General features: G+C 47.1%; 1 protein-coding gene across 2 annotated transcripts; it reads left to right on the top strand.

The window, feature by feature from the left end:
- Window positions 1–4,247: 4,247 nt before the first annotated feature.
- RNF185 (ring finger protein 185) lies at window positions 4,248–18,892 on the top strand. Of its 2 annotated transcripts, XM_054172873.1 has the most exons (8): window positions 4,248–4,329; window positions 5,916–6,029; window positions 9,414–9,640; window positions 11,659–11,677; window positions 12,288–12,400; window positions 12,933–12,987; window positions 14,905–15,022; window positions 16,448–18,892. In XM_054172873.1, the coding sequence occupies exons 3-8, from the start codon at window positions 9,465–9,467 to the stop codon at window positions 16,543–16,545; spliced, it is 579 nt and encodes a 192-aa protein (XP_054028848.1). In that variant the 5' UTR covers window positions 4,248–4,329; window positions 5,916–6,029; window positions 9,414–9,464; the 3' UTR covers window positions 16,546–18,892. The 2 variants fall into 2 exon arrangements, with proteins under 2 accessions (XP_054028848.1, XP_054028849.1); XM_054172874.1 differs by lacking the exon at window positions 5,916–6,029 and having other exon boundaries at window positions 4,251–4,329.
- Window positions 18,893–18,992: the final 100 nt, after the last annotated feature.

Here is an 18,992-nt window from a genome sequence, read left to right as displayed (position 1 = left end):
GGGCGCGCCGGGAGCGGCAGTCCGGCGCTGAGCGGCCGCGCCGGGGCTCGGTGCCCGGCGCTGAGGGCTGCGGCGCGGCCTGCGCCGGGGCTCGGTGCCCGGCGCTGAGGGCAGCGGCGCGGCCGCGCCGGGGCTCGGTGCCCGGCGCTGAGGGCTGCGGCGCGGCCCGGCCGTGCTGGGGCGGCGGCCTTACGCGGGAAACGCGGCAGCCGCTCACGGCTACCACGGGCATCTCCGGGGCTCTCCAGGCGCAGCTGCTTCGCTTCTCCGCGAAAGGGGCCAGGTGAAGGCTGCGCCCTCGGGAAAAGCAGAGCAGCGACGGTGCGCTGCGGGCTGCAGGCCAGGCCTTCCCCAAACCCGAGGAAGCCTCAGGACACGAATGGAAGCAGCTGCGAGGAGCTGGGCGTCGTATGCAGACCTATGAGATACCACGCAAAGGGAAAGTTTGCACTGGGCATCTGTACCAGAGTGGAGCAGGGCAGACAGTGCTGCCAGTGCTAGCCCTGCTGAGAAACCCCCGAAGGGCAACCAGGGGACCTGTGTGGCCCAACTGCTGTTTCCCACCACTCATTCTCATGGTTTGTGCTGCTGGGAAGGGCAGTGCCCACGGATGGGAAATTACTGAAAACAAACATGGCTTGGTTTTGTGTTTGTTGCTGAATAACCTCCTCTGCAGTGTTCATAGAGAAAGAGAATGCTTATCATTAAAGGATAAAGCTAGAGGAACTGTGAGCACCTGGAATAAAATCCTGAGTGCTTTCCCACATCTGGTGATGTCTCTGAGATGGCAGTGTCCCTGACTGCACTGCTGCTGTGGAGAGTCAGGCATTCTGATGTTGGAGACAGCACAGAAATCTACCATGAAAACATAAGACACAATGGGATCCATCTGCTGCAGAAAGTTATTTCTCAAAAGAAGGCGAGAAAAGAGAAGATTCATTAAGATACCTACAACATATCTTGGGCTAAGCATCTAATTCCCCTGCTTCTGGCAAGGGAAAGAAAACACATGTCCTTGGCCCATGAAACTGTTCTGTCCATGAATATGGAATGGCAAGTTCCAAGAATAACAAATTGACTTCCAGAAAGACACAATATTTTACCTCAGCTCCCCCCCATGGGAGATGTTTTGCTTAGTGCTCTTACTCAGCTTGCCTCGGTGGATCTTTCATCGTGGCTTAATGACACTGTTCTGACCTGACTGTTAAGAGGCATGGGGATTCCTGTGACAGACTGCAGCCGTGTTTCAGCTCAGTTACTTGCTTTCACAGATGTCAAGTGCCAGATGCTTCAAAGCCTGCTTCACTCAAACAGATCAGGCAAAGTTCAGTGTTCTCCTGGGCCTGCTCCTTGAAATATATCAGTTTCTAGAGAAAAGATCTCTGAGGAACTCCTGTCACACCCCAGAAATATGGTCTCCCACCTTGCTGGTGTGGTACTGAAAACAAAAGTGAAACGAGCAGAAGCCCTTGGAAAGGGCTCTCACTGAACAAAGCCAAAAGGCCACAGACAGGAAATCAGGCATGGAAATTTCAAGGAAGAAAGAGTATTCTGAAACGGAATCACACAGTGATTGGGTTTTCAACAATTGAGTTGAAAATACAAGTAAACTGGGGAGAACTGATGAGAAAAAATACTAGTAAGTTCAAGAGTTTGGATTCCTCATAGGTGTATGTCTTCCATAATCAAGAATTTTAGGAGGGAGTTTGTGTGTACCACAAATACCAACATTATGTGACTTAGATCACAAAAAAGTGGCTCAATCACAATAGTTTGTTCTTATGCATACCATGAGAATGGACTGGAAACCAGGGCACAAGACTTCTCTCTACCCAGTTGCCAGCTACACCAAAGAATGACTTGCACAGCAATATTAGAATACCCAAGGATAGAAAAGGCATTTCTGCTCCCACTATGCTTTTGATATATGGCCTTTTGAAAGCTGATTTCTTAGCTTCAGCAACAAAAGCATTCGCTGGCATCACATGCTATTGCCATTCAGTGTCATTATTATTTGCCAAGGGCAGTAAATCTGAATCATAGAACTGTCAGGTTTGGAAAGGACCTCAAGGATCATCCAGTTCCAACCCCCCTGCCATAGGCAGGGACACCTCTCACTACATCAGGTTGCTCAGAGCCACATCCAGCCTTAAAAACTTCCAGGAGTGAGGCTTCCACCACCTCCCTGGGCAACCTGTGCCAGTCTCTCACCACCCTCATGGGGAAGAACTTCTTCCTAACACCCAATCTGAATCTCCCCACTTCTCATTTTGCTCCATTCATTATCTTTCATTACCTGACACCCTAGCAAGTCTCTCCCCAGCTTTCTTGTAGCCCACTTCAGATACTGGAAGGTCACAATAAGGTCTCCTCAGAGCCTTATGTGAATTCTCCAGCTGACCTACTGTTTTAAACTCTCTTCCCATCCTGTTAACCTTAGTTGTAAACAAGATTAGCATTTTCATCCTTATCTTGCATCTCACCCTTTCCATTCATCCAATCTTACTCATTGCCTTTCTCTGGATCTTTTCCATTTTAAAAAGAAACCACTTTCTATGTGCAGAACAGTAAATAAATTGTTCTAGAAATGCATAGGAATGAAATTCCATTTTTAGAATTGAAAACGTTACAATTATCACTGGGCAGCAAAAAAAATAGTCCCTGGCTATGCTGTATTGCTGTTCAGGTTGCTTTAGTTAGGTGATACCAGAACAAAAAGAGACTGTTCTGAGCATTACTTACTCTCATGATTCTGCTACCAGAAATCAACCCTTTTCTAGTTTTTATACTGAAATTCTTTTGCCTGTAGACCTAGATGGTAACCTAAGCCAGTCCAAATTTCACAGGCTTATCCTTGTTTTTAATCAGCATCTGGAGGATACCATTTGTACCTCTGGGGCTTGTTAACCTCTCATTCATCCGATACTGCATGGCAAATTTCTGCCTGAATCTGAAGCTGTGCCAAACCCTGCTGCTTTTGCATCTTGCTGCAAAAAGATAGCCTGCTTTGTGGAAGCAGGTACACTGCAGTGTGGGGTAGGACAGCTTCACAATGTGTGTCCTAGTGACACAGCCACTAGCATTTTCAGGTACCATCTTCATCAGTGTGACACATCAGTGCATGTGGCAATTCCAGCAAGGCTGCTGGATGATGACTACTTTGATGTGGGTTTTGCCAAGCCTGCACGCTATTGAAAGCAGTAGGAAGGCTCAGTACAGCTTTTTATCACAGAATGGTAGGAAGGGACCTCCAAAGATCAAGTCCAACTCCTACCAAAGCAGGATCACCCAGGGCAGGTCACACAAGAACACATCCAGCTGGGGTTGGAAAGTCTCCAGAGAAGGGGATGCCACAACCTCTCTGGGCAGAGACTGAGCACTTTGTGACTTGCCTGTTCCAACCTCCACACTAGAGCCATGCAGCCTCAGGCCATTTGTCAGTACCCAGATCTCTTTGGTTTCTTTCTGCTAGGGTCCCTTGGCATTAACCTCCCTCTGTTTCTTAACAGAGCTGTTCCCTCATAAGGCTTAGGGACCTCAGGATTCACCCATCCTCCACTGTATAAATCAACAAGCAATTTTGTGCCTCTGTGTCCTCAGGACTAGTGGGGTGCTCTCAGAGTTGGGGCAAAGCCCTTCTTCAGAGGTACCTTGTTCAGTCACCTTCCTGAGCTCTGACCCAGTTGACCAAGTCAACTCCTCTCCCTGCCTTTTGCCCCTCTCTGTCTCTGTGGTTTCTTACAGTCGTGTGAATACCCTCATAAAGCTCCCTGTGCCCATCCCAGAGGTGCTCCTGCTCAGATCCTGGTCTCTGTACATACACTCGAGCGATGCTTTCCCCCTTACCGCTGTCACCTCTTTGCCTTCCCTGCCTGGGCTCAACATTTGCTGCCGCTGGCAATATGAAGTTTCTGCTCTTTCCAGAGGCAGACGTTTGGACGCGGCCCTCACAGCACCTCACGGTGAGCAGGCAGCAAGTCTGCAATGGAAACGGAGCTAAGAATTCCACGCAGGACCCGAGCCGCGGTTTCGGTGGTGACCGAACGCACCTCCAACCCCAGCGGTTCGCAGCGAACGGGTTCCCCGGCTGTGGTAACAACAGGCCGGAGGGTCTGGACCGAGGGCCGGGGGGAAGCAGCGGGAGCCCCGCGGCGGCAGCGCCACGCAGGCGGAACGCGGCCCCGCGGCCCGGCGCGGCGGCGGGCGGCAGGCAGGAGGCAGGTCCCTTCCGCCAGGGCCGGGCTTCCGGGCGGTCAGGTGACGGCGCCCGCTGGCAGTGCGGCGGCTCCGCGGCTCGGGGCTGCCGCGGGGGAGCGGCGAGACCCGCGGGTGAGCCGAGCGGGTCCAGACTAGTGACGGAGGGCTGGGGGAGTCGGGGCCGGACGGCGGCCGTGAGCGCGGGGGGAGCGGGCCGAGGCCGCGCCCGAGGGCGGCTGGCAGGCCGGAGCCGCTGCCGCCCGTCTGAACCGAGCGAGGCGGGAGGGGATCGCAGAGGGGCGGGGGCGCCGCGGAGCCCCGGTCTCGGCCAGCCCTGTTCCCGGCCTGGTCCCGCAGCCCCGGTGCCGGCGCCCTGGCAGGCCCAGGGTGTGCCGCCCTCGCTGACAGAGCTCCGGCCGGGGTTCGCCGCCGCGGCGCGCAGGGCCCGGCGCTGCCCGCCAGGGTTTTCCTCCGAAATCCCCCTTGGTAGCGGCCGGGTACCTTCAGCCGACAGCTCTGCGAGGTGAAGCGCCTGTGTGGCATTAGGTTAATGTCCGGCTCTAGGTCTGGTGGCTTCTGCTACATGCCATTATTCTTCCTTCATTTTTTTCTGTTGGGAATTGCCTGTTACTGCCTAACGCCCACCGTAACCACCTTATTCGCTGTATGCTGTGTTGGCATTTTGCTGCTAACCTGGTTAGCCCAATTCAAGGGCATTTAATATTTTACATAACACTCTGAACCAGGAAAACGCTCAGGCAGTGTTACCCAACTGCCTAGGTCCATTTTCTTTCTTTCTTTCTTTCTTTTTTTTTTTCTGTCCTTTGGAATTTATGAGGTAAGAGGATAAAACCTTTCTCTGAAGTTTTGTGCAACGTTTTCTTGGCATCTGTGTTACACTTTTATGGAATGGTTAAAACCCACCCAAAACAACAACTACTTTAATTGCATGGGGGGTTTTTTTTTGATCGTTTATACCAACGTCTTGAATTTGTGAGGTGGATTGAATCCTTAGAGCTGCCAGCAGAGCCTTTCAGCCGGGCTCTCCTCCTGGAAGCAGCGACTGTAAGCAGCACGTAGGTTGCAGAATCCCAATTAATGAAATGAGGCCAAGCAAGGGCACGCAGGTCTGCGAGGCAAGCAGCTGACTGCAAGGCCAGGTGCTCCCATGGGCTCCTGTCTGGGGACCCCTTGGTGGGAACGCTGCAAAGCGGCTCCCTGCTGCTGTGCAGGGTACAGGAAACTAAAAGGTGGACTGGGAAGATGTTTCTGAGGTGTTAAAATGTAACATGCTGGGGAGACAGAGTGAAAGGGTAGTGAGAGATAAAGGTGTATTTAATGATTAACAGTCAGACTTCAGTCCTGTGTCTAAGAACACCTAGTAAGTGACTGTCGAGAAGCAAATGTCCTTTCTTCTAGGCTGTCAGCAATTGCCAGCTAGGCTTCCCTGGCAGTTGTGCTGAAGTCCAGGCAACTCTATCAGGTTAAGAATGAGATCATCCTTAAACTTATGAGTGGGCATTTATATAAAGCCTGAGTAATATTTTTAGGTTTAAATAGAATTTGTAATGTTTATAAAATTCATCAGATGTCCCTGAAAATTCAGAAGTCAGCACTTCAAGCAGCCTCATGTTGTAGTGCTATGAACGTGTCTTCCACAAGTGTTTCCTACAGGTGATACTAGCCTCTAATCTGTGTTCCCTCTCTGTCTTTCTCAGGTTGAATTATTGTTCACCTGCTGTGCTTCCAATGGATTTTTTTGTATTCTTTAACTTGTGGTGGGAAGTCTCCCAGGCTGTCCTGAAGTGTTTCTCTTGTATTTTTAGAGCCAGGTTAGTGTGCTTTGGCAAACACAGTCACTTTTCACATGCTGAGCTCAGAGGTGTGAGCTCTTGACAGTCACCCCTGGGCTTGTGTTTGCCTGCTGTGCATTTATAAATGTAGTTTTTGAGTACATGAGTGAAATTTCTTTCTTAATTCCTGGTGGTGAGATTTGTACACAGCATTTATACACAGACCTTACCAGTTTCCTTCGTGGACCTCCTGTGCCTGCAGTTGTCGTGCAGCTTTGGGGTCCCAGTGTGCCATCTGCTCCTCAGAGATCTGCTTACACCTGCTCTTTCCAGCCATGCTGATTCTTCCTGCAGCTCAGTGGCACTTGTGCTGGATCCCTCAACATGCATCTTCACTTCCCTGTCTCTTTCATGCTCCTTCAGACTCTTTTATTTGGGAAGACTACTTGAAAATGGGCTCTTCGTATCTTAACCATTCATCTGTTGCCACTCTTGGATGTATTAAATGTCAGTGATTCAGTCATTCTCCATACAACCTGTGGGGATAACATAGGGCTCATCATTAAAGAAGACAGGTAATATAGATGGCTTTTAAGCAACAAAAATACTGTTTTCCTGTAAATATCTGGAGAGCAAAGAATCCAGAAAGAAAAACATATCTCTGAATGCTTGCAGTTAGATCACAACTGATTTTTTAAATATCCTTTCACTTGTTTTGTTTGCTGCTTCTCATGTGTCTAGGGATGTCTAGGATTGGTTTGGAGACAGGGACAGGCATTTAGCAAACCTGGACTGGCATCTCTCAGTTCTGTTCACATAATCTCAAAAGCCATGTTACATCCCAGTGTACTCTGTCTCCCCTCTGACCTTGGAGTGAAAATGGGCTGGTTTGGTCTGATGTGTTGGTGGTTGTTTTTAGTTTGTGGTTTCCTTGTGGTTTGGTGGTGGGTTGTTTTTTTTCTTCCCCTTAAAAGTTTTCTCTCAACCTAAGTGGTCCAAGGGACATTTCAACAATTCTGATCTTGTTCTCCACTCAGAAGAAGCTGAATTTGCATTTGCACTTTTCTGTTGGGATTCACAGAGGAGGCTCACCAGTGACAGCTGCTCTGGTATCAATTGCAGGTTAGTCACTAGGTGCAGTTTCACGCTGGCTTCTCTGTGTGCAGCATGGCTGGCAGATGCACACACCCCAGCAGCACCTCTCACAGCCCTGGCTGTGTTAAACACTGCTCCATGGGCAAGAGCCAATGTTTGAGAAGGCTCTTCAAAGTGAGAGTGTTTTCATTGCTGTGGTTTGAGACATACTATGGATGTTGTAAATTGGTTGTATCTAGTGGGTCATCAGGCTCAATCAGCCTCTGGAAAAGTAATAAGGAGAGGATCCCAGTACAGATCAAGGAATGATCACCTAGGAGAGCAGATCCAGTGCCTCTTGGGTTACATCATTTTGATCTTGGTTCTGCTCCAGTCATCTTGATGCCATTCCATTACTGATATCCCTGGGGACATCTCTATCATCCTTCTTAATTACTCAAGGATCTCTTTGTTTTTTCACAGTTACTGAAAGCTAAGGGGTTTTAAGTAGGTGTTTGTGAAAGTACAGATTTGACCTCTTTGAGTCTCCAGATTTGTGGTGTTACATGTCTGGAATGTAGTTTGGGTAAAAGGACCTTATTTGCCCGTATTGGTTTTAGGGACACAAAAATGAATTTATCGGTGTCTGCTAGCTATTTCCCCTGTGTTACCTGCCAAGACGTGAGGCAGGCATTTCCTGTGCTTGCTCTATAAAATGATGCTGGTGTTTTTCACAACCTGCTGTATTCCTTGGTTTTAAGGAGGTGTACTTGATGTTAATTCCCAGCAAATCTCTCTAGGTCCAAACTGGTAAGTTTTCAAACATTAAAGTACTGAGCTGAAGATTGTTAGTGAGGATGTGTGAAAAGCCAAGCCTCTGCTGTGTGTAGTTTGTGGGCTGGCAGCATTTCCACCTGCCTTGAACTAACAGGAATCTTAATTTTATATGATGAAGTGTGGTGCTACTGAGTGTAAATGAAGTCATGGTGTGAAATGCTGGGAGTCAGCAGTGCTGAGAGCAATGTATGGTGAAGCATCTGCAAATACGAAGCTGCCCTCCTGGGGCACTGTGCAAAATGATGTAACTGAGCGAAAATGCTCTTCAAAAGAACATTTGCCTGGCTGCAACTGGGTGTCTTCCCAGCAGTGTTTTCAGGAGGTGTCTTCAGTGGGCTTGCATTGCATGAAAACAAGCTGTTGTCAATGACAGCTAGAGATATTGGGGGATTATTTTACTGCTCTGTGCCTGGGCTTCAGCGCTGCCACAAAGAGGGAGCACTGAGGAAAGCCTTTAATGCTTGTGTGGTAAGTTTGCTGAAAAATTAGCTTCTGAAAAAGTCAGGCTGCCCTTTTAAAATGCTTAACTGTTTCTACACTTGAGAAGAGTTCAGGTAATGACCTGGTTCTCTCTCACCACCTTATCTTAGGATTCCTGTCCCTGCAGCAGCAATATGAGGGCAGAATTTCATGAAAAGCAGAGTGCGATATTTTAAAGATTTTTGGTTTGGTCAGTTAATTTCTGTAATTGATGAAACTCTTTGTTCTTGGAATTGAGACTCTTGTACTGGTCAAAGGGCTTCTGGAGATGGAAATGCCTTGTGCTGAGTCCCAAAGGTTTGGCTCCTGTGGAACTTGCATATCAAGGAGTTAGACTGTAGAGGTTATTGCTACTAACAGGAGAGTTATTAAAGAACATAATTTATTACCTTAATGAGGGGTGAAAGCATGTCAGTAGAATTAAAGCACTTTAAAGTGAAATTGTTAGTACTTCTGCATTACTGCTAGATGAGAAATATTTGATGGTTTGGAAGCCCTCAGAGTGCTTGATGGTCCTGTCAACACTGCTGTGACAGCAGCAACCTACTGCTGCAGTGACAGGCTGAGTACTGAGCTACCTTGGCTTGCCATTACTGTCATTAACATCCCAAACTCACCAACGCTGCACTTAAGAACATACACTAAGCCAGTCTGTCCAAACTGTGATTTGCTTCATGATTAAATCCTGTTTCAGACTGTACATGGAATTTTTGGAGGAGCATGTGTGACAGGTGAGCTCGTTTAGGAGAAGATGCTGTGGGTGTGTTTTGGCTGTGAATCTCAGCTGCTTATCAGGAACATGAAAATATAGGTCACATATCAGCCAGGGCATACTGCAGGACTCTAAAGTAGCTTAGTTTCTAAAAAAAGCTCTCTCTTGGCTGTGTTAAACTAAACCCATCAACAACAGGATTTAAGTGCTTCTCAGATAAACCACTACCAGTGTGGAGCAGGACAAGAATGGAGTGTTAGAATGCCAAGAAGTTGTTTGAAATATCTTTTCTTTTTTTTCTCCCTCTTTCTCACTGCCAGGATTCCAGTGGGGAAATATTCTTGACCTTTGTGCCTGAGTGGTTCTTGAGGATGGCAAGCAAAGGACCCACGACGTCTGCATCCACAAAGAGCTCCAGTACTGGAGGGACCAGTGGCAGCAGTAACGGTGCTGGGGAAAGCGCTAATCAGGACAACACTTTTGAATGTAACATCTGTTTAGACACTGCCAAGGATGCAGTTATCAGCTTGTGTGGACATCTCTTCTGGTGAGGACTCAGCCCCCCATAAACCAGAACAGCCTTTGGCTTCTGTAGTACTAGGTGGCAAATAAAATGTCTTGGTATAAAAGGAGTCAGGGCAATGGGTTTGGTTCAGGAGCAATTTGGGTTTGCTCCTCAGCCATTTTTCATTGCTTGTGTTCCAGGTGGTGGGCTTCCTGCATCTTCAGCTTCCCATTCTTCTGGATTATTCTGTAAAAGCAAACAAACAAGCAGCTCCACATAGGCCAGTGCCTGCCAGCACTGCTTGGTTATGTGCTGCTTGGTCTAGCATAGATACCTTGTTCAGATCTAAATTCCTCTCTAACCTGTCCACGCCTAAACCTGCACCTGGAACTAGGTTCTGGAGGCCAGACTGTAGTTTTCACACTTTCTAAAGCTTGCTCTTTTTCCCTTTGAAACCATGAAAACAGTTAGCTAAGATGATGTCACACCTGGGCTGTTTCTCTTTTCCTGTGGTGTCGCAGGTGTAGTCCTAACTTTGCAGTTGTGTGATCTGAGTTGGGAATGCAGCATTTCTTAGTTGCTCTTTCTAGAATGTTAAGAAGCTGTTAAGGATTGACATGGCCAAATGTTTGGGGGTCTTTTGTTTATTTTACAGAGGCCTGAAAGAGCATTTCTTTCTTGTGTATATGTATGTAACGTCTGAAAATGCAGGGGTTTCTTTTGGGATGCGATGGAAAATCGCTGATGGCATGGTAAAATAAAATTAGATTAAATTATGGCACAAAAGGATTTGGAAGAAGGGAACCTTAAAAAAAACACCAGCATGCATCTTGTCTGAATAGTGTCATCAAAACCACTGTGAAAGCAGATGGCTGCTTAGCAGTTTTATCTCATAGCTTGCTTTGTCTTTGACCTTTTTGAAGTTGCTGTATTAACTTAAGAGTAGTTCTGTGTAATGGGAATTTCTCTGCCCTGAGCAGCTGGGTCTGATCTAAGTAGCTGACTGCTCTGAGCCTCAAATTGGGCTAGAGGTCACCCGAGGTACAGTCCAGCTTGAGTTACTGTGTTTCTGTTCATGTGGATGATGTTTTAGCTGAATGTTCCTCATATGACTACTTCCAAGGTCCTGAAAGGGTATTACTGACATCGTCCTCATTTGTGTCTTAGCTCAGGGATATCCTTTCATGGTATCACAAGAGAAAAGACCGTATAGTAAACACTGAGGTGAATGAAACCTCTCTATGGCCCTTTGGTGTGGATGAGGACCCAGGAGTCAAAGGTGATAGGCAGAGAATCACCTTAGTAACATAGTGTGGTAGTTTTAGGCTATGCCTTTAAAATTTTGTTACAGATTTTGAGCAGAAAAGTAGAAAAATATAAATGAATCACTATTGGGTGCAAAAAGGAAAACTAAAGATAATTCTAAACTATTTCATTGGGGAAATATCTGGCTGTACCAAAACAATCTTTCTTCTTCTGGGGGCTTCTCTTCTCTGCTCGCTTCGCTCGGGAGAGGTTAATCTGCTTCTGCTGACCTTGGCTGCATTATTTTGGTTAAGTCTAACAACTACTTTCTCTCTGCTCCTTTCTTCCTTTTGGATGGTGGAGGGGACAGAGGGACAATTTCCATGGTCTCTGACCCGGGTGGGGGGTTGTGTTGTTTGCTAATTGTAAATACTGTAACTGCTGTGTATTTTGTATGCATTCATTGCATTCCATTGTAGATTGTAGTTTTGCTTGTAAATACAACTTCCATTTGCTTCCAGCTGAGTTGGTCTGGCAAAGTTAATGTTGGGGGGGTGAAATCTCAACCCACCACATTACACTTAGCTTGCACAACCTGACAAGACCAGTGCAGGTTGGGTTGGGGCTGTGCTTTCAGAAGTGGTTTTAATGGATGGTTATGGAACTGGCCCAGCTGGATTCCAGGATTCTGTTGTCTCCAAGCTGCGTTCTCTGTGCTACACTTTATGTGTTTGTCAGAATCAGTTGTCAGTGACTAATTCTCTTTTCTCTTCTTTTTCTGCTCTGTGAACAAATTGTCCTGGGAATACTCACAGCTGGCCTTGTTTACACCAGGTAAGGCAGGTTTTGTTTTACTTTGTCTTTCATCAGTTCATGTTACTCAATAAAGCCCTTGGTTCTCTGGAGTATCCCCCTCTTTTCAATGCTGCTTTCTCTCCAGGGCAGTGGCAGCCTGCTCATGCAACCCCATGTGCAACACCTTGCAATCACCAAAAGGAAACTGAGATTCTGTTCCACTTGCCTCCTGCTTTTGAGTTTCTTAAACGCTGAGGATTCCCAGTTTTGTCAGCAGGATGACTGTAGGCAGTTCCCAGTGGTTTAGTGTGCAGGTTGGAGTGCTGAGTGTGCTCCTCTTTGCATAGCTAGTGTTCTACATTGTGGTACCATCATTGAAGAGACAGATAAAAAGGAGGCCTGTGCAGGATTGTTGGTACTGGTTATTTCTTCCTGTTTTACTGCAGTGCAGTTGTGTGGAGGTCAGCCAGTGGGGTGTACCAGAACAGCCCCAGTGCCAGCTCTGCTTCCGAGCAGACTTAGCGCTTATGAAAATGTTTTGCTCCATGGTTGTCTAAGAAATCTTTAACTCTCTCTGCCTGCAAATGAGGTTTGCATGGTGCTGTTATTGTGGACTTTTACAGTTTCCTTATAATTTCCTTTCTTTTAGTGGCTAGAGACCAGGCCAAACAGACAGGTGTGCCCTGTGTGCAAAGCAGGAATCAGCCGAGATAAAGTTATTCCTCTGTATGGAAGGGGGAGCACTGGGCAGCAGGACCCCAGGTAAGAAACCTAAATACAGCTGTTACTGTGGGAATACTAAAGATGAAACTTAAGTTTAAGGTCTTAAGATGAATCTATCAGAGTGCTACATTCACACTTGGAAATACTTTGTGAGAAGACAGCTAGAGCTGACATTTCTGCCCAATATTTCTGGCTTTTTCAGGGCCTGGGTTTGCACATCTTACTTCTTGTTCAGCTGGCAATTTATTTTAATTTGCTGTGGATGTTAACTACCACTTCCAAGTGGCAGGTTGTAATGAGTGTTACCTGACTGGAGAAGCTTATATAAACTGTTGATGTCTTCAGTTGCTAGCATTGCAGTGGGATTTTGTTATTGCAGAATGCAGGAATTTACTTCAGCAATGCTGAAGTTTCCTAAGCCAGGTGGGCTACTTGCTCAAACCTCCAGCTCTGCTGCAGCATGGCCCTGTGAGAACTGCTCTGTATTTGTTCTGTCTTATTAGCTAGGCTGTTGCAGATACCCTTGTCATGCGTATCCTTGTACTTGACCTAATTTCACAACTTCCTGCAGAGAGAAAACTCCTCCAAGACCTCAAGGACAGAGACCTGAGCCAGAGAACAGAGGGGTAAGTGCATGCTCAAGCAGACAAGTTGTCTTTATTGGTGGTGGCTTTTGTTAACCCTGGAGGACATGATGCATGCATGAGGGCTTGGGTGAGGAGCCTTCAGCTTACATTTCTTGCTGGTCCTCAGTAGGCTTTTGTGAATAATTGATAGCTGTGGTGTGGAAGAAAACTCCATCCCTACAGTACTCTTTAGCATCCCAAAGAGTGGGCTGATTTGAGTTGTGCTGTGTGTAAGCAGCCCTGTGTGGCATCACTGGAAATGATGCTCTTCCTACTTATCATTCCCCATGTGTAAGTACAGTGAACACTTTGCTTTGAGGATTCTTTGTGGAAGGACATTTCTGTCAAACTATACCTGTTGTGAAGATAGTTAATCTATGTGTGAACCTGCTTCTTGGCACTGACTCCTGCTTCTGGCATTTCTATGGGACATGCTTGGACCATGGCATTAGCAGCTGAAGAAGGGAGATACCTATTGGATGTGTATTAATGTGAAGGGCCCTGTGGTTCTGCTGAGGAGAATACACTGAGTGACTCTAAATGTCAGCTGGCACAGGTTGAACAGCTGTGGGAGTAGCTGGCAGGCCACACCATGACGTTCTTTAGCACTGTGGCAGTGAGCATGGCCTGATGAAACAACTGCATATTGCCCTGTAACTCAGCCTGGGCTCCTTGGAGAGCATTGCTGTACCTCATGCTTCAAGCAAACAACTCTGCTAGCTGTGATTAAGGAACCTTTCTGTACTGGAAGCTCAGTTCTCTCTCACTAGGGATTTGCCTTATTTAATAAGCTGCTATACCTTGTTTGAACCTTTTAGCTGGTGCTGCTCTAAGTCAGAGGAATCTGGTATGAAGACACAGCAGTAGTGATGCTGCCCTGTTTTCTGATGGGGGTGCAGGGCCTGCCATGCAGAGGGCTTTGCTGTCCCCAAGACTTAAGAGCTTGTGAAGACTCATAATCAAGAGACTAACTCCTCAAATCAAGGATCAACCAAAAAAATGTCTACCATTTACTATATGAGCAAAACAGTCCCTGTCCTCCCACTGTTGGGAGATGATAGATCAGAGTTGCTCAGAATTGGTTTCAAGACAAGAGGCCAGTTTGCAGGATTACACAACAGGGCAGCTGCCAGCCCTCAGGTGGGCTCAGACATGATGCAGTGCTTAGACTGGTGTGTGGCTGGGTCTCAGCTGGTGCCCTGCCTTGACATGGTAGCAGTCAGCTTGGTTGAGAAGCCTGATCTTTTGACTTGATGTGGTGTTTTAGTCTGGAACCTGTAAGGGTTAATGTTGTTGCATTGTAACTCTTCCTTCTTTCCTCCTTTCCTTATGCCTTGCATTCCTGCCCTAGATGACTTTATCTGACACCTTAACCAGAGTCCCCCTGGTAAATTAATTCTTTTTTTGGTACTGTTCTTTCCTAGAATGCTCTCTGCATCCCACTGGCAGTTTGTCACTTTACTGAATGTTTAACTGATGTGTCATGAAAATCAGTGCAGGGGGATTTTTTTACAATGCCTTTCTCACATAGCTAATAGCTGTTAGTGCGTTGTTAAGACACTAGATAGAACTGGTGCTGTCAGCCTGGCTGTGTTAGCAGTGTGTGCCACTGGAAATTGAGAAACCAAAGTGCTTTTGCTGACTGCCTTCAAGGAAGACCTATGGTTCCTACTCTGCATTTTGTCAAGAGTTTTGGGTGGCTCTGGTAAGTTTGTCACTGTGTAAAACACTTTCAAACCAGGAGAACAAAGAGGTATTTAAGAGTAGTGTGGCACACCGAGCGCTGCCAGGCAGCGTGATACCCGTTTAGCTCTAGGGATGTCAGTGAGAGGGCATGCCTGCACTTCTAGCAAATAGCTGACACAGGCTTTACATGGTTGGTACCTTGTTCCTCCTCTGTGGCTTTGTTCTCTGCAGGGCTTCCAGGGCTTTGGGTTTGGCGATGGTGGGTTCCAGATGTCGTTTGGGATCGGGGCCTTTCCCTTCGGTATATTCGCGACGGCATTCAACATAAACGACGGGCGGCCTCCTCCAGGTACCACGCATCCCATCCCCTCCTGAGGGCCTGGCACGAGCTCCTTTCACCCTGCTACATGCCAAAACTGTCTGAGCAGAGAAGCACGGCAGTGCTATACACAGCAAATGAGGGACAACACCCAGAGGAAGGGCACACTGCTTGGCATACACGTTCCGCACGTGTGCCTGTATGAGAAGCGACTTTGTCCCTTCCATGTGATTTACTGAAGGCCCTCCTGAGAGGACAGCAGAGCTGGAGAGGGACAGTGGCCCAGGAGTCTTCTCCCTTTTAATTCAAATGTCTCTGGCACTCCAGCAGGTTCCCTTTGAAAACTGAGGCAAATTGGGCTAAAGTTTATAAAGAGGAATCAGTAGGGGTGTGTGGAGACTCTTATCTTGGAAACAACAGGAAAAGACCATTGCCTGAAAGATGAGAAGGAAAAATTGAATATGGTGCTGTGTACCACAAGATAATGACAGCAGAGAGTGCTCCTTTTTCAGAAGTGCAGGAGACAAGCTGTTCTACAGGCAGTGGCTTTCTGGTGAAATGATTTAACTTGGTTTTAATTAAGAAAAAAATATTTGGGTTACTCCAAGTACTGGCCTTGCTCGCTGAAAATGAAGTAATCCCCAGAAAACCTCGCCCCATCTGCACTGATGAAAACCTACTGCCCAGGAGTTTCTGAACTTCCTCTGTGACAGGCTGTGCCTGACAGATGTTCTCCAACATGTCCTGTAGTGTAGGGATTGTGAGAAACAGAAGCACCTTCTTCATGGCACACTGGTGTTGCCCAGAACTCTGCTATCCTTGGGTCAAATTAACTTGCCTGGTAACTATGCTTCAGTGTCCACTGAGGATGTGTGTGGAGATGTGACTGAGCTGAGGAGTATGTAAATAGGTGGTATGGGAACAGCCATAATTGGACCAACTCATTTGTCTGCTCTCCGTCTATGGTTCAGTAGAGCAGTTCCAGAAAGGCTCAGTTTGAGCTTTAGAGCTCCTGTGCTTTTCCTGGTTCTCTTGGTCTTGGCTGTTTTACCATTTCCTTACTCAGAGGTGTTTCACCTTGATGGGGAGGAGCATGCAGGCAAAGGTGGTGCAAGTTCCTCAGGATGGAAACTGAGAACTACGCTCAGCAGTCAGCAGTGAACCAAGCAGTGAAGGTGGTTCAGCACTGTCCCTGGAGCTCCTCTGTGCTCTAGCACTTGGAGCTGCCTGCTGCTATGAGTCATGAACAGGTTTAGCAGAGTCCTGCTTTGGGGACTTAATGCCTGTCTTCCTTCTGATTTTCCAGCATAGCTAGCCAGTCTGAGGGTAGCAGATGGGAATAATTTCTCACGGAGTTGATTCCTTCCATATCTTTCCATTTATCAATGCATGTTGTTCAGAATATACACAGTTCTGGAGAAGGAGCTGAACTGGTTTTTGTACTTTGTTTTCCAGCTGTTCCAGGGACTCCTCAATATGTGGACGAGCAGTTCCTCTCCCGCCTCTTCCTGTTTGTGGCTCTGGTGATAATGTTCTGGCTGTTGATTGCATAAATCTTTCCCATTATTCTGTATATTCATGGCCAACGAGGTCACCGAAACAGTTACAAACTGCATCTCCATCCCATTTTAAACTTCTTGGTGTCTGGTTCCATAGCTAACTGTGGGCTTCAGGACTTGGTGGTACCACAACGCCACGAGGAGTCTCGCGTTTTGCACCAGAGTTGGAAATTAAACGTTGGTTAAAAAGCGTATTGCAGCTCAGCTGTCTTGTGCAACAGGTTCCTGCCACAAACGGTGGGCTGAGCTTTGAGCCCCACTCCTGAAGGGAGTGCTGCTGTGAAACCCTGTGCCAATCAGTGACACCAGATTTATGTGAAAGACAGTTGCCCCAAGGTGAGCTGGGCAGGTAAGGCAACCCCTGGAGTGGGATCACTGTCTCGGGCTTGGCAGCCACGATGGATCTGCCAGAGCTGTGGATGTTGTTCAGAGTCTTCACGTCAACACCCAGCCTCCTTCAGGAGATGCTCTGCAGCACTGCTGAGACTCTGGGCACAGCAGGTGGTGCAAATGGAACCAGGTTTGTAGACTGGTTTCTTTCCTTGTGGCTGTTGCCTGGCACGGTGGAAAGCCCCTCCTGAAGCGATTCCAGTAGCTCTCAGAAGAAGGGATACAAATCTATGCTGCAATTTCATAAAGCCTGAATTTGCTGGAGCCAGACCGTGGGAGCCTCTCTTGCTGTGGAGCCGGGCAGGGCTGCTGAAGAGCAGCACACAGCTGCCGGCCTCACCCGGCTCAGCCCTCCCTGAACAAACAGTGTTTTCTTCCTTGGTTCCATGCAGCAGCCCAAGGCTGCACTCCTGGAAAAATCCCCTCACCACCTTGTCACTGTAGCTACATTTATTCTGCCCAAGGCTCTGAAACTCTACACACGGTGATGTACTCCAAATAAAATCCTATTACAGATCTGAGATCAGCTTGTTTGGGAAGAGAAACAAAAGGCATCTTTACCTGAGTGTTGACATTAAACCTGTCATGCTGTAAAGTTATACAGGAGGAAAACTGAGATCCTGCCTTTGCTAGCACGTGCCACGGTAGGGAACATTTGGAGGAGCTGCACTCTACAGGTGTGTGCAGCAGAATGGCTGCAGTGCAAGAGTCTCTGCAGTGGCTACCAAAGATAATACTTAAAGTGCTGGAGGAGATCACAGCCATTTCTGTACTGAGGGGAGAATATCTGAGGTTGGAATCCTGTTGGGGATACATCTTTAAAGAGTCTTTGTATAGATTCCTTCAGAGCAGCAGATGGGAGAGATTCCCTGCCAAGATGAGCAGTTAGTGTGTTTCTCTGACTAGGCAATTCCATTTCTTTTTTCTTACAGTTTTTAGGTTATTTTTACTCTGATTGCTGACAGTCATAATGATTTCCTGCAAGATTGATGTTGTGACTTCCCTGGCAGTAGACAGATAGCTGACAAGTCATAGAAGCTTTGTTTCACTAGCTAGGGGTTTGCTAGTGTGTGGATAAGGGTCCTGGGTGGGACACCTTAATTACTTGTTGTAGAAGCTTATTTATGTAATTATAAACTGTTCACTTTTAGTATCAAGACAGAGGATGACTGAAGTTTAACTTGCCTACCTCCAAAATTCCTCTGGCAAGTAAAATGTTGGAAAGCTTCTGCAGTGTTTTGCCACATATGGTCAAATTTATACCAGACCCAAGGGTAATCTGGCAGAATATATTGCTCAGCTGTAAATGACAAAAGCGGTGCTTCAGCTTCGGTTGTGTGGCACATTTAAGAAGCTTAACTTTTTCTGTTTGTGGTTCATCTCAAGTGCGTGACTTGGTAACCAGGACCCTTTCCAGGGGAAAGGCTGCTTGTGGCAGTTACTTTGTGAGCTATAGCAGCGTGCCGCCAGCTTCGGCTTCCCTGCGTGAGCAGGCAGGCAGCACCACCTGCTGCTGGAAGGGCGAAGCTGGTGTGGCACTGAAAGGGACGTGTTTGAAAAGCTCGCTGCTAAGAGCAGGGCTGGTCCGGGGAGGATCAGGATCTCCCTTTGAACTTTTCTTTCCGATAAAGAGGACAGAAAAGTGACTGAGAGTTTCAAGAAGTATTTAAAGTGACTTAACTAGCATATTTGAAAATACTGAATGTTAATGGCTTGGGCTTTTTTCCATCTACTGGATTTAGGTGGAGGTGGCTGCAGAAACGCGACCGAGAGCTCTTATTTTCTGGCAATCCAAGAATGAAATAGTCTGAAAGTGTTAACGCTTCTGTCCCTACCTTTTTCTCTATGTTTTGTATCGTAACACTTCCTCTCCTTGTACTTGGACTGCACACAGCCCGTCATGGCTCTTCTAGTGCATTACCATTACTGTTCACTAATTTTCACTGTTGTGAAAGTGATTTAGAATTAAAAAATGGTTTTACATTGACCGGAGTGCGCCGCCGTTACTTTCTGCTTGGCGGATGGACTAAAACGAGGCACCTGCCCCAGCC

This window comes from Dryobates pubescens, chromosome 25, assembly GCF_014839835.1.
Source record: "Dryobates pubescens isolate bDryPub1 chromosome 25, bDryPub1.pri, whole genome shotgun sequence".
NCBI classification, from domain to species: domain Eukaryota; kingdom Metazoa; phylum Chordata; class Aves; order Piciformes; family Picidae; genus Dryobates; species Dryobates pubescens.
Note: the sequence above shows the minus strand (reverse complement) of the source record. Positions and strands in the feature narration are given on the sequence as shown.